Genomic DNA, 27,935 nt, shown 5'->3' with positions numbered 1-27,935 from the left:
GGGCAGGAAACTTACGTGTATTTCTTAAGGCTGATGAGTTCTCTGTTTTTACAAAGAGAGACTTGATTTTACTAGTATTCTAACTGGAGTTAAGGGGGGCCAAAATTATCTCATTAAAATTATTTTAGGTCCATCTTTTATTTATTTTTTCTTTCTTTCTATTAATACTGAGGATTGAACTCAGGGGTGCTCCACCACTGAGCTAATTCTCTATCCTTTGGATTTTTTATTTAGAGACAGGGTCTTACTGAGTTGCTGAGGCTGACCTCAAACTTAGTATCCTCCTGCCTCAGCCTCCAAAGCCATTGGGATTACAGGCATGCAACCACAACACCTGGCTTTAGGTCTATTTTGACATTAGCCAGCTTCAAGAAAAGAAATTATTTGAGTTTTAGGTGATGCTCAACAAAATTAAGAGAGGAGATATTCAGAGAATTCAAAGTAAGTAATCACCTTCCTACCTCATTCTATAATTTTAGTCATTCTGGAAATAAAACATGTATATGTTATTCAAAGTGTAGAAAAGGACCAGATCCCTTTTCTTTGAGCACTCTTGCCTGTAGCCAATATGACATACAGAGAGAAATAGTTTGGAGGAGAATTTAAGAAGGGAGCATATTCTCACACTCTTTGTTAGAAACATACCAGCTCTTGTTCTCATATTTTCATTTTGCTTGAGTCCCCCTGCCTTTTTTTTCCTGAAGCCGAAGTTCAAGCTTTTACTCCCAGGTAGTAGCAGCTTTACAGTTAAATTTTAATCCCTTAGTTTTGTTAGACTTCTATCTAGAGCACAGCCACAGCTGTTCTTGGCAGGCAAATACATTGCTGTTTTTCCCTCAGTCACAATGAGATAGAAAAATGTTCTCTAGCTGGGGTGTGGATGAAGGCACTTAACTAATCTTATACATAATTCATCCTTGGTTGCTGGGGTACTCAAAGTTGAAACTTTGCCGTCTGATAAAAATCAGCTGGATTTTTTATTTACTTGACTCTGATCCCTTTGGAGGTTTAGCCCTTACTGGGAGCTCAGGGATTCTAATTCAGCTAAGCCCTGGCTATGAAGACTTTTCTTAACTTGCTCTTGGTCTGTTTTAGGTATTGTAATACCACCTTTAAAAAACAAAACAAGGGGCTGGGGTTGTGGCTCAATGGTAGAGGGCTGGCCTAGCATGCATGGGGCACTAGATTCAAACCACATAAAAATGAAATAAAGATATTGTGTCCACCTACAACTTAAAAAATAAATATTTATAACAAAACAGAAATGATTAGAACATACAGTTCAGAGTCCTGAATACCCTGAAGAGAGTCTCCTTTAAGTATTAGCTTATTACATGGAAGAATTCCAAAAGGTGTATCGTAATTTATTATCAAAGTTTAGGTTTTGTAAGAGCCTCAGCATTTTAAAATATTGTAACTATTATTCCATAACATGCTAAAATATGCTAATGATTGTTCTATAACGTACTATGTTTCTTAGTCTTTAATTCATTGCATTAGGATGTTACCACTAATGGATCTATTTGTTCACTGTTTAATTCAATGAACAAATCTTTGTTGTTCTACTTTTTTGAGGTATAAAATATACTCTTTATTCACAAGTAAGCTCCTTGTTTAGTGGTAGGGGCTTGAAAAAAAGCATGAAAATGTGTTGATATAAGATAGAAACCACAATTGATTAGTTCATCCTTTCATATTAATTAATTTGATGTGAAGTTGCTGACAAGTTATTTCAAGTGTCTTTCATAAAGTAACCCCAAAAATCAGTCTAGATAAAAGGTACTTCTTTGCAGAAGGATATTTTTGCTTAGGGTTCCTTTAAGTCAAACATGAAAATATAGAAAGAAGTATCTTTATTTTTTTCTTTTTTAAGAAAAAAATATACCTAGCTGCCAATATCCATGTTTTTGTAAACAGCAATATTCATTGTAGTGTTTATATATGAAGTTTAGAATTTATTGAACAATGAAGAGCTCCTCAACTATTTAAGTAAGAAATATCTGACCTCAGATTCACATGGTAACTGCCATAAGACAGAAGCCTCTATGCTCATATATTTTCCTCTTTAATATATTCTCATTCCTAGTAATGACAGATTAATAAGGACTAAAGGAGTCCTCATTTTGAAAAATGAAATAGTATGATGTCATTGTGAAGCAGAATGAAATAGTTAGAGCCAGAATTAATCGGCTGTATGTACATGTGAGAGAGAATTAAGACAGCCACCCAGAATTTCCCAGAGCACATTTGTTAATGTCAAAGCTTCATCCTGCAGTCACTACTTCTGAAAATAGGCACATATCATGTTAATTTAAAAATTAAAAGGATATCAGAGTAAGGCACTTAGTAAGGTTCCTTTGCCTATGATTCCAAGCTAAATTTTACCAATCAATTCTGCATCATTGATAATTCTGTCTTTTTGCAGAGAGAACCACCAAGATTATTTCTTCTCCAGGAAACTGAAAAAATATATCCTATCTTAATTGTGCTATCTCAGTCAAGTAACGGGATTGTTAGGTATGACTTTGGAATACATATCTTAAAATAGACATAGAACCTTTTCTTGAGGAGTTTATACAATTAAACATGTAATTGATCAATATGGAAAAATGATGAAAGTAAATGGAGTAGAAGAGTAGTAGGCCCAAGGTTGTACTAGAGGGTTGAAGAATATACTGATTGAACTCAATGCTGTAGAATAAGAAAGAGATGATTTGAATAATGACTTTGAGGCAGAAGATTGAGTATCAAACTTTGGAATTTCTTGGTGCCCTTTACTTTTCTAACAATCTATCTGAATTTGCCAAACCTACTGGAACAAAGCAGAAATTTATTATTCTTTGGGTAGGATTAGCATCCTCAGTAAGTTAGATGCATGATGGCATCTTCCAATTTGGAAGTTTAATTTTTATATTATGTTAGAGGAATATTCATATTTCTGAGTGGTAAGGATTCCACTCTTATCCATTCACCTGTGTTCCTGTTTATACTAGTAACTGTGTCTGTTAACATGAGGTTTCCAGAAAGACTTAAATGAACTTCAGCCTCTTGAGTTACTGTGAAGCCACTACCTATTCCCATAGGACTTGAATGAAGATAAGGAACTCAGTTATTTAACCTTTTTAATTTTTTTTTTCAGATGGCATTGAGAGTAACCATACCTCTGGTTTGGCCTCAAATTCCATATTGAATTTTTTAAATTGCTTTTTGAGCAATAACTTTTCTCTGGTTGCTTAACCAGTCATACACGTTGAGACTTCTGTCTCTAGACCTATTTTATAATAGCTGCTCTGGGAGAACAGATGAAAAATAATAACTCAGTTAGATATTTTATGAGTATTGAAATCTCTTCCATTCAGAAATGTAAATAAAATAACCAGCATGAGCAATCAGCTTATGTCAGATTCCATGGGTTTATGTTACATAGGGAAATTATAGTGCAACCTGAAACATGCTTCTTAATGAATTCATAGTGGTGTCACAGTTGAATGTAAACCCTTGAGCTTTTCTTTTGTGAAGGGTTTCAGAAATCACCTTTTATAAACTGCCTAGGGGAGGGGAAAAAACTAAGAGGATACTAACAAATGCTATAACTGTTAAGTGGCTGCCTTCCTTTCAGCACCAAAAGGTGCCACTTAAGTAAAGCAGAAACCTAGGATACTGCTCACCTTCTGGGTTATTCAGTGTGCACAAAAGTATGTATACTGTGTGCCATGCTAGGTCAGACTCACAATCTAAAATGTATTCCATTTCTGAAAGTGGCACCAGGGAACTGCTATGGAAGTTCAAGGTTGCCCTTGTACTTCTTATCCTAACAAGTTAGAGATTTTCAGCTAAAAAGTATGACAGAGCCTGGTAAAGAACTGGTTTTACCTTCACAAAATTTAAGAAACTAGAGATCTAATTGGAGATCATGAAATTAGAATTTATCTCCCATCTCTGCTGCTCCAGTGCCCTATAATATACTAGAACTATCTCCTCATTTGATACTGAATTAGTTTTGGAACATCTAAAGCTCTTTTCCAGCTCCCCTGTTTTCACTATGACCTCAGATATCTGCTAGCCACAAAAATCCAGTATACCAAATGGAATATAGGGGATTTGTCAAGTTTTAAGTTGGAAGTGAGGAAAAAATGTATTTTCTATTTGAAATTATTCCTTTTTCAAATTTAATTTATTAAAAGTTTGGCTTGAGACTGGGGTTGTGGCTCAGAGGTAGAGCACTCGTCTGGCATGCATCAGGCACTGGGTTCGATCCTCAGCACCACATAAAAAATTAAAAAAATAAAAGATATTGTGTCCACCTATAACTAGAAAATAAATATATATAAAAAAGTTTGGCTTGACGGATGCCAGGTGCTGAGCCTATAAGTCTACATTAATGCATCACAGTCTGGATAGGATATTTAATATCTCCTTCTTAGTCTAGAATTTCAAATGATTAGGATCTATAGTTAGTGATACATAAAATTTTGTTGATCTTTATAATGCACATGTCTTTTTTAGTCCCCATGTCTGTATCAAACAAGCTCATCCTTGTGTTTTCCCATAAGTATCTTCGTATTTACTGACATACATCAAGAGGTTTTGTGGCTTGTAGAGGACTCTGAACCATTTGACAGTCTAGGTACATAGTCATCCTACATTATCTAAGCCCTGATTTCATTATTCTAGTCTTCTTTTATTCTCCCAATGTATATAATGTGTACTTGCTTGAAATTCCTTATAACAAGCACATTCTTGCTTCTAAGTTTTAGCATATACCAGATCCTCCTTCTTTTTTTTTTTTTTTTTTAAACACCAGGGATTGAACCCAGGGATGCTTAACCACTGAGCCACATCCCCAGCCCTTTCTATATTTTATTTAAAGACAGGGTCTTGCTGAGTTGCTTAAGGCCTTGCTAAATTCCTGAGGCTGGCTTCAAACTCATGATCTTCCTGCCTCAGCCTCCTGAGCTGCTGGGATTACAAGCGTGTGCCACCGCGCCTTGCCCCAGTTCTTTCTTTAGAATGCCTTTCCCTGACTGTCCTCAAATATTTCATGCCTTATCTTATAAAATTCCAAATCTAAAGTCACCTCCTATAGAAAGCCGTTTCTGCTTAATCTCATTCACCTGATTCCTTTATTCTAAGACTCATTTCCTAGTCTGTTAAACCACTTTGATTCTTTATAATTGCTATTTCTGTACATTGTCACCCAACAAGTACAGTCCTTCTAGGAATGATGATCTTCCTTTATTCTCTTGTCTTTGTTTATTCCACACAAACCTTTTGAAGACCTATTGACAACATTTTCAGTTTCCTCAGAGTTCCAGTCCACCTTCCATACCCTTTCCTTTTACTTACAGTTACATTCCTAGAGAAACAAGGCATGTGTTCTGGCCTTGGCTTTCACCACAGCACGTGTGTGGCAGCCTGTTAAATAGGTCCCTGAAGTTGGAAAGGATTTTAACCCCTTGGTTTGACAATCTCTGCATTCTACTCAGACACCTTCAAGAAGCAGATGTGAGAGCAGAAGTAGCTTGGAGGTGGAGCAGGGATATTTCCACTGAAAGCCAAGTTAGTGTTCTTCTTTTTAACATAAGACCTATGAAGCTGCTGTCGTCAGCAGCTCACCCGACACTCTCCTGCTCTGCCTCTTTTCTAGGAGTCAGGGTTAGTTTAAGAAAAAGCCTCTTGCTAGAAGCCATGACCTCCTACTTTTATCCCCTCCATCTGGTGTGTGGCCTCATGGGGCTGTGCTGCTATGCAGGAGGTGAGCAATGGAATTCTTTAGATGATGACTTCTGAGCCCACATGCGGAGTTCAGTGGGGGTGGGAAGCAGGGAGAGCAATGAGAGCCAAGATCGATGGACCAAAAAGTAAGGTTTGCTAGGGGAGAAGTCCTTAACTATATAGGTAGACTATTTTCCTGAGGTGTTCTCTAGCTCAAACAGAGTCTCAGGTCAGGGAGCTATAGCTTCTCAGATCTGTGATTGATGCTCCTGCAGCTTTCCCTTCTGCCTTCACAGTTGGGGTGAACCAGTGGGATAGGTAGGGTATTTGAGGGTTTTTTGTGTCTCTAATGGAATACATTCCAGGATCTAAGAGGGAAGGGTTCCCCTTGCACATATCCTCTATTGGAGCTGCTTTTCTTCACTGTCTTGCACCTAAACAGAGGTCCAAATTTTGAATGAAGGCGGGAGGAGAGCAACAAAAAGTTTTGATCAAGTGAAAATTTTTTGTCTGCCTCATCTCACAGGGATTTCTCTGCAGGGCAGATGCCTCTGGTCTTGGTGTAGATGAATTGTGTCTCAGCTAGAGGTCCCAGGATCTTTACTAAGCCCTGGTTAGGCATCTGGGCTGGGAGAGGACGGTTTCTTAGCACCCTTATTACCTGTTCTCACTTTAGAAACTTAAGAGTTGACAGCATTTTTAAAAAGAATGAAGTCTCAAAGGAAATTCTAGTGTATACTTTAAAAGCCCAGAGTCATAATAGTTTCCTCTCATGGTTTCTCGTGACTACTTCTACTCTGTCTAGACATTTAGCAGCACTTGAAAAGAACTAGATAAAATTAAAGTAAAAAATGTTAATGTTAATCTAAAAAAAAGGAAAAAGGACTACAAAGAAGGAGGAGCCTGAGGTGGCTAAATGTGGGATACTTTGTATAGTGAGCACCTGGTAGTGTTGGAAATAACGGCAAAGTAGCAAAAAGAGGATGTTGATGATGTTCAGATAGGCACAGGCTATTCCTTTGTAAACTTGGCTCAGATGTATTCTTCTAGCTATCCTAAGAGTCCTATGGGGCTTGAACATTTTGTAGCAATTTCTGTTCTGAAGGTGCTAGTACCCTGGTGCCCCCAGTCCTGGACATTTTCATGGTTTGAGGCAAGTACCCAGAATTTAAAGACCTAGGTTTGAGTTCTAGCTGGGCCACTCACTGTTAGTGTGATCTTGGACAAATCACTGACCTTCTGTGAATGACATCCTTTAAATGGCATCCTTTAAACCCCTACATCATAGGATTGTTGCAAGAATGTACATATACACTCAGGCATTTTGTCAACAATAAGGCTTTTTAGGAACCATATTGTCATTCTTGGGGAAAGTCCCAATTTGAACATTATCAAAGGATGAAACCATCTTTCTTTTTTTCTTCACTCAGTATAGCTGTTTGGTCAGAAACAAAAACAGGGTTTTGATATCAAGTTTTCAGATTTTGGCTTCTTTGGTCAAAGAGAGAGAATGCTCATGTGCAACTGCTCCGTCCATAGATTCATGGGCAGAATGGCAGTGAACAAAGGAAAATTTTAAGCCAGCATATTTCAGAGTTAGGGGACAAAGAGGAGAATGCTTATCTTGTATGTTCAAATCATGGGAAGCTAAAATATTTTAGGTAAATGAGGAAACTCTACTAAGATGCTCAGAGATAATTTAGGCCATGAATGAGAAGTAGGGGAAGGAGCTTATAAATTCTTTCTCTCCTTTATCTCTTCTACCTTTTGAGTTAGGATTTGGTGTATTACTCACATCCCAGTGGCTACTGCCTGAAACCTGTCAATCACCCAAAGAAAAAACAGTTTCTGGGAAAGTGTTCAGTGCAACTGTGACACATTTACCCTAGTGAAGTCACTGCTTGGTCTCTTTCACTTCCTTTCTCTTATGAACATCATCCCTAAAATCCAAAACCATTCTGTTTTCTAACCCAATAAGAGTTTTAAACCAGTCATAAGCAGCAGGCCATGCAATTCTACATACCTCATGCAGTCACAGGAAACTACCCCACCAGAGCACGAGGATGTGTATCTTACTGTCTCCAGCATGAATCAGCCTTAAGCTGTACTGCTTCAGCCACTCTGCTTAGGTGGCAGTTCTCCACTCTTGATGTCTTCTCTCCATAGCCATTCGGCCTCATTCCCCCGCTACCTCCTGGAGGAGTACCAGTTCCCATGCAGTTGCCTGCAGCTTTGTAACTTGGTTACATGCAGCTTTGTAACTTGTAAGTTGCATGCAGCTTTATAACTTAGTTACAGCTGTACCCTGTTCTTAATACACTTTTTGAAGGATTTGTTGAAAATCTAGTTGCTTTTGTGGGGATTGGATGAAGGGACATGACTACAACTTCCATACAGAGAGAAGCTACGTGTGCATCCATATGTGTGCACCTCCTGTATGCCCATGTCTGTGTGCTTTTTGCATGTGTATCTTCGTGGTTGTGCTTGGGCTGACACGGCAGAGTAAAAAGAAAGCATCACTTTCTTATTTTACCACATTGCTTCAAAGATGCCCAACCCCCGTAGCAGCAGGCAGTTCCCAAGTGGAGGGTGGGGGCAGAGGCCTCCACCAAGGCCATCAATAACCAGGTGTGAGCTACAGGTCTCTGTGTAATGTGAAGCTCTCCCGTATTTCATTTCTGCACCCAGGGGGCGGCTCTGCAGGATTGCTTACGGAGAGCTCTGTGTCTGGCACCTCTCTCCACTAGGCCCAGGCGCCCAGGGTCCCACCGACCTGCCCAGGAATGCATCGCATTGTTCTCTGGTGCTGTAATTTGGCTGCAGGAGTTAGGCTGAATGCCTCCCCAGGATGAGAAACATACTCTCCCTAGTGTACTCCCTTCTCCCCAGCTAGCTTGGGCTTCTGCCCTATGACCACTGAGAGCATTTAAATAAAAAACTCAGAAAAGGCTAAGGAAAAAAAAAATCCTGATTATCTGTCTTTTATTAAGCTATGTAGACTCTCATGTCCTGAGTGGGTCTGAGAATTTGGCAAAGGACTTAGTGGTTGGTGTTCTTGATAAGGGATGTGAAAGAAAAAAATATTCTCTGCATCAGGGAGGAGTAGAAACAAGGCAGTGTGTATTCATGAGTTAGATCCACAAAACTTTAGGAACAGACCCTCAGGGCGATATTGGATTCTTTTAATTAATCTGAAGTCCCTGATTTCATTTTACTAACATTCCTGTAAGAAAGAGTGTGGATTAGTGCCATTATTCAGGCTAATAACAATAAAAGTTGGCTCTTAACTTCAAGGCTAGGTAAGTTAAGACTGGCATTCTTATTTTACTTGTTACAGACTGTGCAGCTGAGGTACTTTAGTAACGTGCCTTCTCTAAAAAGATACTCAAAGGATAGAGATAGTATTTTTAAACTTCGTGTCCAAATAGCACTTACTACAATGCATTATACCTAAATATTTACCAAAAGTTAAAGGAAATAAGAACCAACAAGGAGAAGTGGGAGACATGAGAGAAGCTAGGATGCTGCAGATGGTACAGACTGCTGTCAAATATGGGAGGGATGGGAGAGGGGTTGCTTAGAGACAGAGTGGAGGAGTAACAGAAATGGAGTCTTGACCACACCAAATAAAGTTCTCATTTCGTTGCTTGTTCCAAATAAATTAGTTTGTTTGTATAGTGCAGAACGAACGCCAGTTGTCTAAAGCTAATTGGAATGCAAAAGCAAATTAAGGACTAAGAGGAAAAATTTAATTGCTTAGCCATACAGCTTCTGTATTGGGGCTGAAATAGATATCTTTTCTTTTGCTTATCCTTCTCACTCTCTGGACAGCTTGTTCTCTTAACCAATTATAGGAAGTTGCAAAATCTGCATCTTTGTAAGCTAGAATTTGGAGCTCAGAGAAAAAAGCATAGAGTAATATGAGATGCCAGAAGAGGTCTACTCACTTCCTTTAACAAGGTAAGAACCAAAAATCAAAGAACCAATAATAGGGCACAGGAAGTTTTTAACTCAGGTTGACTTCTCTTGAAAGGCCTATGCCATCTTTAATGTGGTATCTGGATGTTCTTGAAAGAGCAGGGCTGGCTGGGACCTGAGGCTTTTCTCAGCAGTCTGGTATACATGGCAGTATTAGTGAATCCATTCAACGTTGTTCCTGAGTTTAGACTGGCCATGGCCCCCTTTACCTTCTTACTATTCCAAATCTTTCTTCCTCTTAATCCCAGCCCAAGATGTCAGAAACTTTTCTTCCCACCCCCTATCTAATCCCAACACTGGTTCACCAGTTATCCAGTTGACTCCATTCTGCAAGGAAGACATTCCCTTGGCCTGACTCACTCAGTCCCATTTCTCCACAGGCATCCATCCCTTCACCGCAGACCACAAAGACCCTGACTAGCTCATGTTTTGTGTTAATGGATTTGAAATTGGAGCAAATCTCCTCACCAAAGAAAAACCACCCTAAACTCTCCCACACAGGTCTCAGCAGGTTACATAAATATTAGTCCTATCATTGAAATAAATCTGCCCCCCAAGGTCCAGAACTGTGGCTCTCCCAACTTCCTGCTGCCTCTACAGAGTGATGTTGCTCCACAAACATATGAGGACCCTAAGGGATGTGGGAAAGGAACTTGGGAAAGGAAAGGGGGTCTATATCCAGATTATTTTGTAAGCCCCTTGGTCTATAGTCTATTGTAAGACCATGCATTCCTAAATTAGAAGTCCCTAGAGAAGTCATGATGAGTTTGACCCATCTGGGGCTTTGGTGAAGAGTGTCTCAATAATTCAGTCGGTACATACCCTAATTTTACAAAAATAAATTTTACAAAAGTAGAAGCTCAGAGAATTTAGGGATCTTACTGAAAATACAAAAACCAATAAGTGACACAACTGTGATTTTAACCAAATTCTTCACTGAAAGTTCCTATACCACTCTGCTAGTTTAAAATACCAACAGGCAAGAGATAACCACTAAGTCACATAAAATTAGGTTTGGGGGACGCTGTCCATTATTAAACCTGCTATCTCTAGAGACTTCACTACTACAAACCTAAGTCAGGCAACAGGTAGTAGCATGGAAGGAATCCTCCCCTATTTAAGCCAAATGTGGAGTGAATATTAATCACCACTAGGACTTGGAGAATCACTAAATAAAGATTTGTTGAGTAAATGGGGGAAGGCTATTGCCTTCTAAGATATTTATCATTTTGGCCTAAGCCCCAGCTCTATTTATGTATCCAGTGACTCCTGCCCTTAGATTCAAAAGTTAGGATCCTCTCCTAAAGAATTACCAAAGTTAAGCTGGGCATAGTGGCGTATGCCTGTGATTCCAACTACTCAGGAGGTTGGGGCAGGAGGATCACAAGTTGGAGGCCTGCCTGAGCAACTTAGTGAGAGCCTGTCTCAAAAAAAAAAAAAAAAATCACCAAAGCCATAGATCACTACCTTCCTAGTGTATACTGATGCCTCATGTGCCCTTGAGATCAGCTTTTCTTTACCCTTTCCCACCCTCCACAAGTTACCTACCTTTTACTTAGTGTTTCCCAAACCTAACTAACCTCCAGAATAATGTGTACTCTCCCAGTACTGTTCCAGGATGTTCTCAAGATCTGTTAAACATGGAAACCATTGCATGCCACCTCAGTTTGAACAGGCAACAAGTGAGCAAAAGAAGCAGTACTGTCTGATATAGGTAGAAAAGAAAAAGAATGTGTGTTTGTAGTCATATGATTTTTTCCCCTATAAAACACAACAGTTTATAATCATATGAGCACATGAATGGAACTTTATCCTCTATGGCTAACTCTAGTAATCTTAGGCTCTTGATAGTAGAATGCTTAGCCTAAGAGTATCTCTTGGAGAATCAGGCAGTCTGCTCAAACTGTCTTCAGGAAAGGATCATGCAGTATCATCTCTGTCCTGTCCACCCTCAGCCAGGGTAGGGTCAAAAGAAAGCTGTTTCCAGGTACCCTTTCTCTTACACATCCAAGAAGTATTAGAAACCAGTGCAAGGGAAAGGAAAAATGAGCCTTGACCAGGTACTTTAGTGCAACTCAAATCACTCCGAAGACCCCCTACTTCTTCTGCTCTCCCTTCAAACCTCCAAAGGGGAAATCAGGGAGCCACTCAGTTTCTTATATCCCCTATTAACTCCTTCCCAGGGCTAAGGAACCAGGACACCATAGTCCTCCTGGATTATTCTCCAAGTCCTTAAATAGAAGCTATGGCAGCCCAGGGTTGAGGGTGGAGAAAGGTGTGCATGCAAGGATCTTGTGCTTTTGAGTTGGGAGGCTTGAAGTGGAGGGATGGTGAGGTATCTGTGTGTTCAGGTCTGGTCCAGCCACTCTGCCTTCTTGGGGGCCTTGCAAGTATGGACATCCACAGTGTTTCTGCACTCCTTGCATCGCACAGCACAGCACCAGTGGAATTTGCACTCACACTGAGTGACACGGGTGACTCGAGTTGTGTCGTACCCTCGGCCACAGCACATGATTTCACAACCATCTGTTCCTTTAGATGTCTTGCTGCAAACACGACCTGCAGTGCCTAGGGAACCTGGGTTGGGAAAGAGACGGAGTGAAAACCAAGTTATCTCTTATTTCAGCAGCTCTGGACAACCTCATCCACATTCTCAGGAGGAAGCCATAAAGAATTCCTCTTCTAAAAATACATCCTCTAGCCAAAATGATCATTCCCTCATTGCCCTCTAAACCAGAGTTGTTATTTCCTACCATCAAGGCTCCTCAAAGGCTACTGATTTCACCTGCAGTTCTCTCCCTGCCAATAAACAATTTTTATATCCTTTTCAAAATATAACTTTAAATGTTCATAATTATTAAAGCTTGGTGAGGTTTTTTATGTTTGACATTTTCTATAATAAACAGTAAAACAGATGGGTGCCATGGCACACTCCTGTAATCCCAGTGGCTTGGGAGGCTGAGGCAGGAGAATAGAGTATTCAGAGCCAGCCTCAGCAACAGCAAGGTGCTAAGCAACTCAGTGAGACCCTGTCTCTAAATAAAAATACAAAAAAGGCTGGGGTTGTTGCTTAGTGGTTGAGTGCCACTGAGTTCAACCCTCAGTTACCCCCCACCAAAAAAAATAAAACAATAGCCAGGCATGGTGGTACATACCTCCCTACTCAACTGAAACAGGAAGATTACAAGTTCAAGGTAAGCCTGGGACTTAGCAAGACCCTGACTCAAAATAAAAAATAAAAAGGTCTGGGGAATGTATCTCGGTGGTAAAGTGGTTTGGGTTTAATCCCCAATACCTCACCTCCCTCCCTCCAAAAATATCAGTAAAACAACAACCGCAATAAAAACTGAGACTATAATTTATCTCTTCTAAGACATCTTACCACAACTGTAATCTTGATACCATTTTTTAGTACTTTGGACCTTGGTTTATATTTTATTAAATTGTACTATACTACTATACTGAGAAGAATTATAGAGTGTGGCCATTAAAAGCGTGAGCTCAGACTTCAAATTGTCTAGATTCAAATACCAGTTCTGCCACTTCTTAGCTGTGTGACTTATCAAGTTAATTAATGTCTCTGGGCCTTAGTTTTCTCATTATGTAAATGGAAATAATAGAAACATCTAACTTAGGGGATTATTAAATCTATAATCTCTGTTCAGATAAGGAGGTGCACTGATTAGCATGACTGGTTGAAGACTTATCTCTAAGGAGTTCCTAATGAATATTCTTTGTATGACCCCTTATAGCAAGAACTTCCTTTTTAAGTATTTATTTTTTAGTTGTAGGTGGATACAATACCTTTAGTTTATGTATTTTTAATGTGGTGCAGAGGATCGAACCCAGGGCCTCATACGTGCTAGGCGAGCACTCTACTGCTGAGCCACAACCCCAGCCCATAGCAAGAACTTTTTGAAGGGTAAGAATACCCTTGAATTCCAGGCCCCACTTTGAGTTTTATGAGACCTAATTTTATGTTTTCCTCCTGCATAGGGAATGCTCAGGACTGTATTTTGATCAATTGCAAAAGAGATCCTGTCAACAGAAAAATTAAAGTCAGAATTTTCTATGGGTTGGACCTTATTAATAAGGACCAAGAGATGAGAAATGACTGGCATGGAAGTTCAAAAAAGAGAATGGATTAACTAATTTAGATAGCAGTAGTATTCACATTCCTCTGGAATATAGGGAAAAGATGCTAGAACTTCTCTATTGGTATTTTATCCATTGGTTTAAAATTTCTATTTTAGGGATATATATTATGCATATTTTATTATATATGAGTATAGTGAAACAATAGATATAAGTAAATAGTAAATATGAATATAATGGAGGTACATGCTTTTTTTTTTTTTCTTTCTTGGTACTGGGGATTGAACCTAGGGGTGTTTAACCACTGAGCCACATACCCAGCCCTTTTTCGATGTTTTTTTCCTAGAAGGTCTCTCTGAGTTGCATAAGTGCCTCACTAAGTTGCTAAGGCTGGCTTTGAACTCGTGATCCTCCTGCCTCAGCCTCCCAAGGCACTGGAATTACAGTTTTGTGCCACTGCTCCTGGCTCTTTTTTTCTTCTTAATGATTAGAGTATACAACCCCAAATGTCAGGAAATCACTGCTCTAGAGTTTGGGCTGACTAGGTCATTTATATGTATTATTCTTCCTTCTTTCTTATCTCTCTCTCTCTCTCCCCCTCTCCCCACCCTTCCTTCCTACCTTTCTACCTATATTATTTTACATATATGTTAGTCTCATAATTCCAATGGCTCCTAGGATGAGCTGTATACTTTGTATTCCAGGCCCCACTTTTGAGTTTTATGAGACCTAATTTTATGCCACAGAGGGAAACTAACACACATATGACCTATCTTCCCTAATTCCAAAGATCCTTCCTTAAAGATGCATTTTAGGTAAGGCAAAATAAGCTTACATTCAGGAGGTTGAGGCAAAAGGATCCCAAGTTCAGGGACAGCCTGGGCAACTTAGCAAGTCTTTTTCTCAAAATTAAAAATAAAAAGGGTTGGATATATAGCTTAGTGATAGAGTGCCCTTAGGTTCAGTCCCCAGTACTGCCAAAAAAAAAAAAAAAAAAAAGGCTTACACCTCAGATGTTATGGAATCATTCCCAGGCATCTGGAGATTAACCTCTGAATTAGACCAACTGGAAAACTCACCTAGTGGAGGGAACTCAGTGTGGCAATCAGCAGGGCTTGCCCAGCCTTTCTTTTAGCACCCTGCAATGTACACATACTTTCTATGTTTCTCTGGTAGAGCTTTACCCTGTTTCTGCTCAGTTTTACTCCGGCCCCTGCCTCTCCAGGAAGGACAGTGATGAGTAAAAACAAACAGTACAGAAGACAGCTGAGGTTTTTGGCTCTACCTCACCAAAGTTCTGACTCCTGAGTCTGCAGAAAAAAGCCTGGGAGCTCCATGACAGTCACCAGAAGAGAAGTAGTTCTGTTACACTGCATGTTATTCCCAGTTTAACCCATCTAAACCAGAAACTACAAGCCAGGATACAGCTTCCACTTCGCTGAAGTACCTTTCTAGCATTCCCAAAAATTCCACCACAATTATCTACAAGAGACTGAAAAACAACAATTTTCTGCCTGGTACCAGCCATTTGTTACTTTTTAGGTAAAGCCTTCAGTGTGGATCTCCTCTTTCCTTGTTTCCCTGACTCCATTTTAGAATGTTAAATGGTAGTACACTAGATGTAGCTTTTCAGTATCATTTATGATCTGGTTCCTGCTTATCTTTCTACCTTTAATTCCCCTTGCCAGAAACATTTACTCAGTAAGATTGATCTGCTCTGTCCCTGAACCAGATCATGGGCTTTCTCTATCACTCTGTTCCTGTGCACAGTATCTATTCTTTTTCTTTATTTTTTCTCCCCAGTACTGGGAATTTAACCTAAGGGTATTCTACCACTGAGCAACATCCTTAGATCTTTATCCTTTTAATTTTGAGATAGGGTGTGACTCAGTTGTCCAGGCTGGCCTTGAACCTGGGATCATCCTTCCTTGGCCTTCTGAGTTGCCAGGATTATAGGCCTGCACTTTTGCACCCAGCATCTGTCTAGTCTTCTCTCTAGCTATCCAGAGAATCCTCACCCTTCAAAGAGCAGCTTAAATTCTATATTTTCAAATAAACTTTTCTTAGTTTCAACTGTCATCTCTCTTTGTAGTTGCATTTGCTTACCCATTACACACACACACACACACACACACACACACACACTCACACACTCACACACTCACTCTCACTCTCACTCTCTCTCTCTTTCTCTTTCTTTTTTCGGGGGCAGTGCTGAGGGGATCAAACCCAGGGCCTTGTGTGTTCTAAGCTAGGCCAGTGCTTACCAATGAGCAACATCTCCAGCCCTAATCTCACTTTTTATTTAGCTAGACTGCAAAGAGGCAAAGGCTTGGTATCTTGTGCTTCTGTGTAGTTCACATATTTCTCAGAACTGAAAAAACTTACTTAAACATCTTGTGAGTGTGCCTACTATATCCCTGATGCTGGGAACACAAAGGAGCACTATGTGGCCCCAGGCCTCAAGGAGCTAATGACCACCTCTCAGTGTAGGTAGCATTGGACCAGTTTCATGACCAGGTTTTCACTTAGGGAGGAGACTGAATCCTCCTATAGCATCTTCTTACCTGATTCCTGGGACTGAACAAACCATGATTAACCAGTGATGCCTGTACCAAGAACTTGGACTCCATGTCTCTGCCCATTTCACTACTCACCTGCAGCTTTGTCCAAGACACAGTAATCTGGGGAGTTGTCAAAGTAGACAAGATCAGTCCGGGTGGCACGGCGATAGCCTTGGCGGGCTGCTGTGAAGTTGGCACCATCCTGGGTGGCCGTCACCTGCACAGCCCCATCATAGCGCCGTCGCAGATAATCACCTGTGCGGCGGAAGTCTGACAGTGCACGCCAGCAGGTGCGCAGAGTACAGGAGCCGCTCACACCATGGCACTTACACTCTAGCTTCAGAAACCGCCGCACAGCCTGGATGGGGGGAGGAGGCAGGTAAAGGAGAGTCACTGGCCAGGGCACTTTTTAGACATCCCTAGGGCCAAAAGAATGAGTGCTCTATGATCTGCTGGCCCTGGCCACCTGGTCAAGCCCTTAGTGATTCTCTCCCACATCAGATCCCACCCATTCTTCCTGATCCAGTTAAAGAAACTCCTCTTCTAGGAACCTCCCTGGCCAATAGTACTTGTTATGACAGCCTATTGGATTATAGAGCCACAGGTTCTGCTCACGATTACAATGTGCTCACTCGTCCTGTAGTTTTCACATTTTAAAGTATCAAGTACCATACCTTCTGCTTTTGTAGTGTGTTGTTTTCCAGCACTTTATGTGTTCATATTACCAGTGAACAGGCTAGAACAACCTCTTATCTCCTCAGTCTTTATGAAGGTAGTTCTCATCATCTTTGAAAAGTTACTTTCCATCTATGTGGAAACCCGGTGGAATCTAGGCATTGCCAAGCTCCTTTGCATTTAGTACTCCCCTTTATGGGATGTTGGGGCTTATGAAGGAAATCCAGAAACCTTCAGCTCTTCTACCTTCACATTTAGTCTATGGTTACACAAACTGGTCATCCCCAGCAAATATGAATGTACACACAGAGACATGAATACTAACCGTGCGACCACAGCGGTTATTATGTAAGTTCATGAGGGCCCGGGCGTCCTTAAGCCTCTTCTCCTTGGCATCCACAAATGCCTTAGCAAAGCGGACACCATAGTGGATGTTGTCACTGCAGCCACCCCAGTCAAAGTCCCCACGTTGGTCATGGTGTCGACCACGGGTATAGGGATCACAGCTGCACACGCTTAATTCACCCTGGCTACAGGCACGAGTGATAGCGTGGACCACCCCTGCTGATGAGATGGCATATACAAATGCTGCTTCCCGGCTACCTAGAGAAAGGTAGAGGCATATCAGGAAAGAGGTCCACGTCTGTCCCCTTCTTGAACCTATCCAGTCTCAGATACCTCCTTTCCTCTCCTTTCCCAGAGCCACCCACTATATTCCCCTTATTCAAGGTGTCCTTCCCTTCCAAGAGCATTCCTCAGATTATGTGATCTCTTCCCTTAGCCCTCAGTATTCTCTACCCACTTCTTTGTACATCTGACTTGTTGGGCTGACTTTACTCTTGTTTCCTTCCAATTTTCTTGGGTCCTTCCATTGACAAGTCCCATGATGCATCATCCTCACCACTGGTACACTGGTATGGTTAAGCCTGCCTGCGTCCACATTCAAGGCTTTTCAGGCCCACACTGCTGGACAGTTCCCTTACTATCCGGACCCCAACCCAGGGGTCTGTTTAGGAAGATATGCTGCCTTCCCTGCCTGCTCTTGGGGCCTGATGAGTCGTCGTCCCTATACCCCTGACACCTCCAGATTCCCAACTCGTTCCCTTTCTCCTAGTTTACTGTCTAGCTCTGCTTAGCTTTGTGGCTGAGCTAGGGCCAAGCCACTAACTCTCCAAATATTTACATATCACCTTTCTGTTTATCTTTTGTTCCCATTACTGTAGTGTTGGGAGTGTTAGGGTGACTGTATCTCTGGTCTGCATCCTTATAGTACATGGATGTCCCCTCAGAATGGGGAATGGGGAGGGCAGAGAAAATGAGGGTAAAAGATGAAGATGCTAGGGAAGGCTTTACCTCTGTGCCATCATTCCAAACCACTGTGATTTAGAGGGGGCCCTGCCTACAAAATAATAAGGTACTAAGTGTCTGTTCCCAACTATATCCTGTGTTCTAATTATGAAGTAGTGTGGGAAGAGAGTAGGGAGGATCATACCTCCCCCTCCCCACAAGCCCTAAGCATACAAAGGGAAGGAGCTGAAGCAGGATGAAAGAGGCCCCTACTTCTGAGCATGACACGGCCAAAGACAGTGTGGTCCCGGTCCAGCGTGGTGCAGTTCCAGCGGTGATGGCGGAACTGGTGCTGACACTCTCGGATCCATTCTCGGGCACCTTCACCCACTGAGCGCATGATATCTGGGTAACGCTGGCACAGCTGCCGCTGCCGGCTCACCAAACCAGGGATATTGTCACAGATCACTCGGGCCCCTAGTGCCCCAATGTACCTGTAAGGTGGAGATGGCCCTGTCAGAGCATCCGATCTCTTTTCTGCATCAGGAAGGGGATAAAGGGGGGGAATGTTTTATATCTATATTAGATTAGATTCCTTGCCCTTCCCCCAACCCACATTCCCTGAGGCTGATGGGTAGAACCATTCCCCACAAGCTCTGAAGAAATAGTTACACAGTTTCAGAAAGAGTAATTGGTGGTCTCCCACATTACCAGTTCCCCAGCCAAAGGCCGAAGTGACACACACTCCCAGAACATAGGCCAGGCATGTGTCATATACACAGAAGCTGTGGGCATGTCACACAAACCCATTGCCTGTTTGTTTAATAAACATTAAAATCCTCACAGAAAAGTAAACTAACAAAACAAGGGTCTGAGACAACACTCTTAAACCCACATGAAGAGGAACGTCCCGAGTGGCTGGTCCATGAAGACAGGGGGATGGAAACAGGGAGGGATGGGCAGGAAGAGACATAGTGGACAATTTTGAGTAATGTTTACAGCTTTAGTTAGACTCATGTAGCTTTAAAAAAAAAAAAAAAAAAAAAAAAAAAACCTCATTCCCAATATTTTCAATATTTTAGGGGAGAAAGACTCCCCCCACCTCCGAACCTCTCCCCTTTTATTTTTAGGCTCCAAGGCCTTCCTTAACTAAGGAAGATTTTAAAATCACTTGTCCTAGCCTATAAGGTACAATGCCCTGGATAGACCTGCATGAACAGAAAGCTGTGTGCAGTGGGAAGCCAAAAGCCAAGATAAAATACTCCAGTCCCCTGACTGTCCAGTTTGAGCAGTTATAAGAAGATAACTGAGATGGGCTCCTAAAAGATAGGCGGGTCACTAGAATCATTCATTCTCCAGTTTCTCAAGGCAGTCACTATTTTCTTTCAAATACTCTTGGCCCTGGACACCATCACAAACCTTGAGAAGAGCATTTTGCAGAGAAAACGGGTGTATCACCCTTTCTCCCCAAGAAGCCACCAAGAGTTCAGAGTCATTCACCTATTTCCTTTGGCTCAGCAGCCCAGCTCTGCTTCTCACTCCTATCTTTGCAATCCCATAGTACCTTTGATTTGCAGTCCACTCTCTGTTCTGTGCAAAACACCCCAGAGGGACACTCCCCTCTTCTGAACAGGTGGGGGCCATAGAGAACAGTTGCTGCTGCAGACAGAAAAGCTTTGGTCTGAGCTATGAATGAGCCAGTGGTTTGGGAACTGCCCCAAAATGGGTCTAGAAGTGGGTGAGGTGAAGGGAGGGCAGCCAGTGGGGGAAGGGAAAAACCAAACTGCCCTAGGCCCTGTGTCCCTTCCCCCCATGCATTCCCACAGCCAGCCCTCACCCACAGACTGGATCACCACTGGTGACACCAACTCAAACAAACACAGGAGGGCTGATGCTTGCCTCTTTGGGAACTCAGCAGAGCTGATGGGCCCCATCTGTCCTGAGGGAGGGGTGAGAGGCTGGCCCTCTTCTAACAAATCCCATGGAATCAGTGTCCCCAGCACTGTCCATCAGGGCTGCAGCTTCCAGGAACAAACAAAATAAACACCCCAGGCTAGGCCAGGCCGGAAAGGGCTGCCTGACGCACAGCCCTGAGTTACACCCACTGCTGTGGTGCTTTGTTTGGAGAATCAAGACGTTGGAATTGGAGCTCTTCCCTGTCTTACCGCCTTTCTGCTTCCCCATAAGAGTACTGCTCTAGGCAATGGGTGTTTTTGGTTTTGGGGGGTTTTGCTTTGTTTTGCTTTTTTCCTGAGACTGCTTGGGAGGAGGGGGGTTGGATGGGAACGTGAGACCAATAATCCAGCACTCATGAGACAGACTGGAGTGGGGCAGGCCAAACTCTGGCGAAAAGGCCTTTCTGTGGTCTGACTTAAGTCCATTCTGCTGCAGCCCACATTGGTCCCTCTTATTACGTCCTCAGTGAGCGTGGGAACATCTGTTCAGAATCTAAGATGGCAAGATAATTAGATTTTTCTACTTACCCCACTAAGTAACTGCTTCAAGACCTTGCAGAGCATGGGGCTTGCCTGCTGGCTAGTAGTTGGCCCCAGTTGTCAGTGTGAGGGCTTCCAGTAATGCTAAGACTGAACTCAAGTCCATCTCTTTTCAGTTCACCACATGCTTACAAAATGGCTGCCATGTACCCAGCACTGAGTTCATCTGTTAGGGGCACACAGATGTTTAAGGCATCCCCCAGCTTAATGGTTTGGGAGAGGATGTTAGTTGCCCCTAACTCTCCAGCTTTGTTTTCCCCTCCCAAAAGTAAATTCTTCACTTTCTTCCCTGCTTCCTATACCAGCATGCTCTCCCTTCACCTGCTTTTGACTAATTCATATTTCCTCTTGATTCACACTCTGCCCCAGACCCTTACTACTACTCAAAGTATAGTCCCTAGAGCACACAAAATATCTGCATCATCTGGGAATTTGTTAGAAATTCAAGCTCTACCCCAGGCTGAGTAAATCAGAGTCTGCATTTTCCCACAATCACGCAGATCCACGAAGGCAAGAATTCTTGTCTCTTGTTTTTATCTTCTCTTGGGACAAGATGATGCTGGCTATTGAACCCAGCACTTCACTCGTGCCAGGCAAGCCCTCTTCCATTGAGCCGTACTCCCAAGTCTTTGTTTTGTTCACATTCATATCCTCAGCACTGAGAATAGTGTCCAGCACATAGTAGGTACTCAGTAACTTTGTTGAATAAACAACTAACTGCTCTGATTTATCCCCAACTTCCATCTCCTTAGCTAGCCATAAACTTCATTTCAGTTACAGCTTTACTCCTTGTCAACACTGCCAGTCTATTTGCAGATGTTTTATGTTTGTGTCCTTTTAATGAGGCCAAAGATCCTCTTTTTTTCCTCTCTCTCTCCCCCTTTTGTGTAGATCTCTTAATACACATAGTTCAGCCACGCACATATAGGATTTTGAACACAGGAATAAAACTATTAGCCTCTCCAAATCTCTTTTTTTCTTTTCAAGGAACTGGGGATTGAACCCAGGGCTTTGCACATGCTAGGCAAGTGCTCTACAACTGAGTCACATCCCTAGCCCCCAAATCTGCTCTTAATACCACAGCATTTGTTAGTGCTTTATGGTTTGTGAGATATTTTTTTGTACAAAAATCCAGAGAGAGAGAGAGAGAGAGAAAAGTAAGATCCATTTTATAGGTGAAGAAACTGAGGTTCAGGAACAGTAAGTAAAACTATTCCACTCTATCAGGAGTAGTTGGAGAAAACCCAGGATAAACAAAGGCCATCTGGGGGTTGGGGTTGTGGCTCAGTGGTAGAGTGCTCACCTAGCAAGTGGGAGGCCCTGGGTTCGGCCCTGGGTTCGATCCTTGGCACCACATAAAAAATAAATAAATAAACAAAGGTATTGTGTCCGACTACAACTAAAACAAAAAAGGCCATCTGACTTGAAAGTCCAAGTTCTCTTTTATTCCAGGGGTAAGAGAGGCACACAGTGCTTTCTTAGGAGTAAAACACTTTGGCTTCAAGATTGGCATAAACTTAAGCAAGTTTCTTTCTTTTCGTACTGGGTTTTGAACCCAGGGACTTGCACATTCTAGGCAAATGCTATACCTCTGAGCTACGCCACCAATCCTTTCCTTTTATTTTAAGTCACCCAGGCTGGTCTCAAAACTGGTGAGCCTCCTGCCTCAGCCTCTTGTACAACCATATCTGGCTTGGGCAAGTTTCTTTACTGCTCCTCTCTTTTCCCTCACTTCGTTAATTTGTGTACCTCTCACTGGATTATTATTCTAGGGATTAAAGATGATACTTACAACGTGCTTGGCCATAGTTCCTGGAGTTTAGTAAGGACTCACTAAATTTCAAATGTTGGTCATAACTGTAATGCTAATATAATACCACTCTCTATTTTTATTTATTTGTGAGCCCAGGAACATAGCCTTACTCTTTTGATCCCCTACATCCAACCCCCTACAACATAGAACAGGGAAGCACATGACAGAAGTCCCCTTTTCTTGTCTGTCATAGAATAAGAAGAAACCATCCATTTTTTCCTCTAATTAAGGGTAGAGGGAAGCAGGGAGTGGTTGGAGAGAAAGGAGAAGAATGTAGAGCTAGAAGGAAGAGCAGACTATCAGCTGGTAACACTGCTGTTAGCCTTCTCCACAGTGGAACAAGGACATACACTGAAGTCAGTATACATCTCTTCAAAGGGTTGTACAAAATATCAAGTTTGTTGGATTTTCCCTTGGATTTTCTCTTAAGGGAAAAAAAAAAAGAGAATCACATTGGGGATCTGATCTGCCTTCAGACCTCAACTTTCCACCTTGTCCTAGAAGAGGAAACCACTGAGGCAGGCATCTGGGCCTGCAGCTGTGACAGGTGGAGGTCAAGGAGACTGAAACAACCTCTGCACCCACTCCCTCTGCTAGCCCTTTTGCTTTCTTTCTCCATTTCACAGGGACTGCTAAGTCCCTTTGTGTGTCACCTGCCTCTCCCTTCAGAGCTCTTCCATCTCAAGAATTTTTCCAAAATCTTTAATATGAACCATGTGGGGAAAGGGTAATAGAGGGAGAAAAGAAAAGAAGGGGAACAGCCAAGGATAAAAAAAATAGACTACAAACAATGCCCCTTGGGTCTTTAGGAAGCAGTAGCAGAATGTGAAATTGTCAGTGATTTCCTCAACTAAACACCAACTGGTCCCCAAGACTGCCTCCCACACTGGCAAGAAACAAGAGTTCATAAAACCAAATTGCAAATTGAGCTGCAAAACTAAATTTCAAATTTGAGCTGCAAAACCAAATATGCAAATTGAGCTGCATAAAGATGTGCAGTGGTCACTTCATGCTCTCATACTGTCTCCATAGGGATCCAGAAGATGTAAGTCCAAAGCTAAACTGATCCATGAAGGTAAAGGGTGGCTTTGAATTTCATTCTGAATAATTTAAAGACTTTTTTCCTGTCTCCCTTTTTCCCTTTCTCTTTCTAAAGGAATGTTTCAAGCCAGATGTAAGATATAGGCCGCCCGCTCTCCCATCCAGAACCCCCCTCCTTGCCTTCCCCAACACATCAGAGATAAAAAAGATCCAAAAGAGAATTTTCTTCTACAGGAAAACATGGGTGGGGGTGGGGATGGAGAGCAACGCATCTTGAAATGATAGGAATCTGCAGCCCAAGCTGGCCGGCCCCTCAGCCAGCTACCCTCTCCCCTTCCAGCCAAGATTCCAAGTCAAGAGGAGAAAAGCCACAGGGTGCAAGAGGAGAAGAGACCACAGTGTATGTGGGGGTGGGGGTGAGGTGGCCTGTTAGTTGCAAGGGAGGAGGAGCACAGTAAGAAAAGTAAGGGGGGGACACAGCATGGTAGAGGCACTAACCCAGTCCAAGAAGTCAGTTTGATGGGGGTGCAGGGGGGGGGGCGGGTGACGGGTAGGTGAAGAGGAAAGATGAGAGGATAGAATCTTCTCAGTCCAACTCTTTCCCCTTGCCCTGCCCCTCCCCAAGGTGTGTGGTGGGGGCGGGGGCCTGCAGCTCTTTTTCCTGAGAGAAGGGTATAAGTGCCATCCAGTGCTTGGAAGCACGCGGAGATGGGTCAGTTCTGCAAAAACAGACATACAGTGGATTGCCCCCCCCCCAACATACAGGGGATCTCTAACACCAGACCTCACACATGCTAGGCAAGCACCCTCTACCTCTGAACTACATCGTCAGCCCTTTTTATTTTGAGACACTAAAAATTGCTCATGCTAGCCTTGGACCTGCGATTCTCCTGCCTCAGCCTCCTGAGTGGCTGGGATTACAGGCTTGTGCTACCACAATGGCCATCCAATGGATTTTTAATGCCTCTTGCCTCTTCTGACCTCTTGTGAAGGTCTGGAGTCCAGGCCTGTGACAGATCTGAGGAGAGAGGGTATCTCAGTACTTTGGGATTCCAGAAGCCTCTGGGAGATAAGGTCCTCTGGATAAGGGGAAAAAAAAAAAAAAAAAACCTAGGAAGACAAAGTTCCAAGTGATCTCCTCAAAGCCAAGGTTTAAGACAAATGCCCAGATTATGCAAATCCAAGTGTTTTGTTTGTTTTAATTGTGGGGATTAATGGGGTGGTTTTGCCTCGGTTTCACTTCTAAAGCTGGGTACTTAGGCGATTGAGGGCCCTGCGGAACAGCCACCTAAAAGGGGGTCTGGTTCGTTGAACTCAACGGATGGCAACTTCTGCCCTACAGGGCTTGAGTTGAATGGAATAGAGGGGGTACAGCCCATGGGGGCCTGGGGAACCTCAACTATGGGGTGTCCAAATGCCCAGCACCTTCCCTCACCAGGGGAGTAGGACACGGCGCCTCATTGCCCCCATACTCCACTCTGGCTACTTCCCGACTTCAGTTGACCCTACTGCAGGGACTCCCTTTAGTTCTGTCAAGCGACCTGGTCCCTTGAGCTGGCTGCGCAAGGAGCTGTATATGCCCTATTGGCGCCTCCAGCCTCTGACCCAACGCCTCATCCGCCCAACCCGAAGAGCCACAACTCACCACCAGGACGTGTCTACACGGGCCGGCAGAGTCAGCAGCAGCAGAAGAAGGCAGGCAAGACCTAAGCGGGCCGAAGCTGGAGAGACGTCGGGGAGGACGGGTCTAGGCACGGGCGCAGGGGCAAGGGCGCGGGCGCGCCGAGGGGCGAGCTGCGCGGCTTCCTCCGCACCACCAGGCTTCAGCATAGCTCCCCGAAGACGCCCGCCGCACAGCCCGCAGGGGCGTGGACGGGGCACAGTCTGGGGTTACTCAGGCTGCTCCTACCTCACCCCTCTGGGTGGCCATGGAGTTCGCAGTCGGTTGAGGACCTGCGGTCACGCGGAGTCCGAGAGCCGGGCGTGGGGTCCCGGAAAGATCGTAAGTTGCCGTGTCGGGAAATCCACGACGGGGCGCGGAGCCGGAGTCTTGGGGCGCGTTGCCAGAGCACGAGGTGCGGTGTCAGAGGTTCAGAGGCACCGTGTGGAGCTGCGGGGCCGAAAGTGCGGACAGCCGCTCCAGCCCGCGGGCTCTCATTGGACGGCGCGGGGCGGGGCCGAGACCGGGGACACGCGCGGCCTTCAAGGCGACTCCGCCTGCGCCAGACCCGGGCGCTCCGCGACACCCTAGGTGTGGCGGCCGCCTCCGCCTCTGGACTCTCCAGCGCGTCGCAGCGCTGCGCCCCCACCTGCTCGGGCGCCACGCGACCGAGACAGCAGCGCCCTTCAGCGCCCGTAGCGCCCAGTCCCTACTGATGCTGTGCCACCGGGTCCTAGCGCCCTTCGTTTGGCAATTTCTGCGGCTGTAGTTGATGGCAAGGCGTAGGGAATGGAAGGGGGTTGCAGACACTTCTCCCTGTTCCCTCACCTACAGTAACAGTGGAGCTGAGCACACAAGATGCACTCATTTCGTTGGGTCCTCTCCATCTTGCACTTCTGTGAAATGGGTAGAAACCCTGCCACCGGAGTTGCAGGAGAATCTTAACTCCCTTTTCAACACTGCCTACAGAGGTGCGGTGGGCATCTGGTTTCAGGTAGGGGATTCTCTGATTCCCTACATCTTCCGATCCACTGCACTGATCTCCCCTTTCACCACAACATTTAGACACAATGCCTACCCACCTGCCCCGCCCGGGTGCTTTCTCCAGCCTGGGATCGGGGAATCAATCAATGGCCGAAGCCAAGAAGGCACACCTGCGGACCCGACGCGGACGCCCAGGCCCCTACGTCCCGTTTCCGCAGAGCTCAGTCTCTCCCCCAGTGTCTCGGTCCTCCACCCCCTCGGGCGGGGCTGCGAGTAGGAAAGAATCAGAAACAGCTGGGCGGTTTTCCCGCACCGGAGGCCAGGGTGGGGGTCCTGCTGAGAGAATGGAGGCCCTGGACCTTTTCTCCCCTTCGCCTTTCCACCCTTCCTGCGGGCGTGGTAAGTGGGGAAGTTCGGGAGGGTGGTCCTCTGAAAGCGATTCCGCTTTCCTCCTCCCTCTATCCCACCCCCGCACTTCCCAGGCTGGCAGGTAGAGCGCTGCGGGGTAGAGTGGCCCTTGTTGCGGTATAGAAACAATATATATTTTCCTTTTGTGGTACAGGGGATGAAACACAGAGCTCCGAGCATGCTAGAAAGCGCTCTGCCCCTGAGCTACACCCCTCAATCCCCTCCTCTTTTTTTCTTAAACTTTGAGACAAGGTCTAGCCAAATTGCTGAGGCTGGCAGGGAACTTGGGATCTTCTTGCCTCATCCTCTCCAGTAGCTGGGATGACAGGCTTGCGCCACGGACCCCCACTGCATACATTCTTTTTAAAGCTCTGGGCAGTCCAACTTTGAGAGTTCTTCTAGACCTACCCCTTGCTTCAGCCTAAGTTCTCCCGCCTAGCTCCCTCATTCCGAGGTGTCTTTCATGACTCTCCCCAGCGATTTATTTAAATTATAAAGTCCTGGTGTAAACAACGCTGGTAACTGCCCAACCCCAAACTCACCGTCTCTCTTCCTTTGTGGGGTGGGGGAGATAAGAGACTCCAGAGTGTTAGGGGACAGGGCACAGCTGGCTGCACTGAAGCTGCAGACATCTGAGTCAGAGCTACTGTAGGAGGGTTCACAAGGACCTTTGTCTCCTCTCTCCACTCTCACCCACTTTCCCTTACCCCACTTTCTGTGGTAAGGGGCAAAGTACATTCATCAATTCAATAAATATTTATTTGTTCCCTGTCATGTGCTAGGACTATGCTAGGCACTTGGTGTGTATCAGTGAGTACAGGAAAGCAAAACAATTTCTGCCCTCATGGAGTTTGTATTCTACTGGGTGCTTGGGGGGACAATAAACATCAGAAGTAAAGCTTAGAGAAGCTAGAATGGTAAGTGCAATAGGAAAAAAAATAGGGCAGGGTCAGGGGACGGGTTGCAGTTGTAACCAGGATGATCATGACTGTGACAGTCAAGCAGAGACTTAAGAAAGTGAGGAAACAAGCCTGGTGGCCTTAAGGAGGGAAAAGCAAGGAGCTCCTCTAAGGTGAGTAGGGGACAGCAAGAGTGAGCTAGGGAGGAAGAGTTTGGACAGGTAGTGGAGGGTGGGCTGAGTTAGGGAGGAGAGAAGTGCCTACCACCATTGGTCTGTGCAGGCCTGGGTGGGGGGAGCTAAACTGGAGTTGGATACAGAG

At 44.0% G+C, this 27,935-nt stretch overlaps 2 protein-coding genes across 8 annotated transcripts in view; one reads left to right on the top strand and one right to left on the bottom strand.

Moving 5' to 3' along the window:
- St7l (suppression of tumorigenicity 7 like) overlaps positions 1–27,935 on the top strand; it is a 224,905-nt gene that overhangs the window by 77,380 nt on the left and 119,590 nt on the right. The window contains exon 15 of one of the 7 annotated variants that reach the window (XM_077791004.1): positions 23,779–24,022. The exons of the other annotated variants lie outside the window; for them this stretch is intronic. Coding sequence (XP_077647130.1) covers positions 23,779–23,940 — 162 coding nt within the window. The 3' untranslated portion in view covers positions 23,941–24,022. Of the gene's footprint in view, positions 1–23,778; positions 24,023–27,935 lie in introns of those variants that run through there. 7 annotated transcript variants of the gene reach the window in all.
- On the bottom strand, positions 11,733–25,799 carry Wnt2b (Wnt family member 2B). The gene is made up of 5 exons (XM_026394123.2): positions 25,309–25,799; positions 18,588–18,808; positions 17,353–17,630; positions 16,446–16,710; positions 11,733–12,270 (listed from the first exon to the last, which is right to left on the bottom strand). The coding sequence occupies exons 1-5, from the start codon at positions 25,491–25,493 to the stop codon at positions 12,041–12,043; spliced, it is 1,179 nt and encodes a 392-aa protein (XP_026249908.1). The 5' UTR covers positions 25,494–25,799; the 3' UTR covers positions 11,733–12,040.

The sequence above is a fragment of the Urocitellus parryii genome, chromosome 11 (genome assembly GCF_045843805.1).
Source record: "Urocitellus parryii isolate mUroPar1 chromosome 11, mUroPar1.hap1, whole genome shotgun sequence".
NCBI classification, from domain to species: domain Eukaryota; kingdom Metazoa; phylum Chordata; class Mammalia; order Rodentia; family Sciuridae; genus Urocitellus; species Urocitellus parryii.
This window is presented reverse-complemented; position numbering and strand designations above follow the sequence as displayed.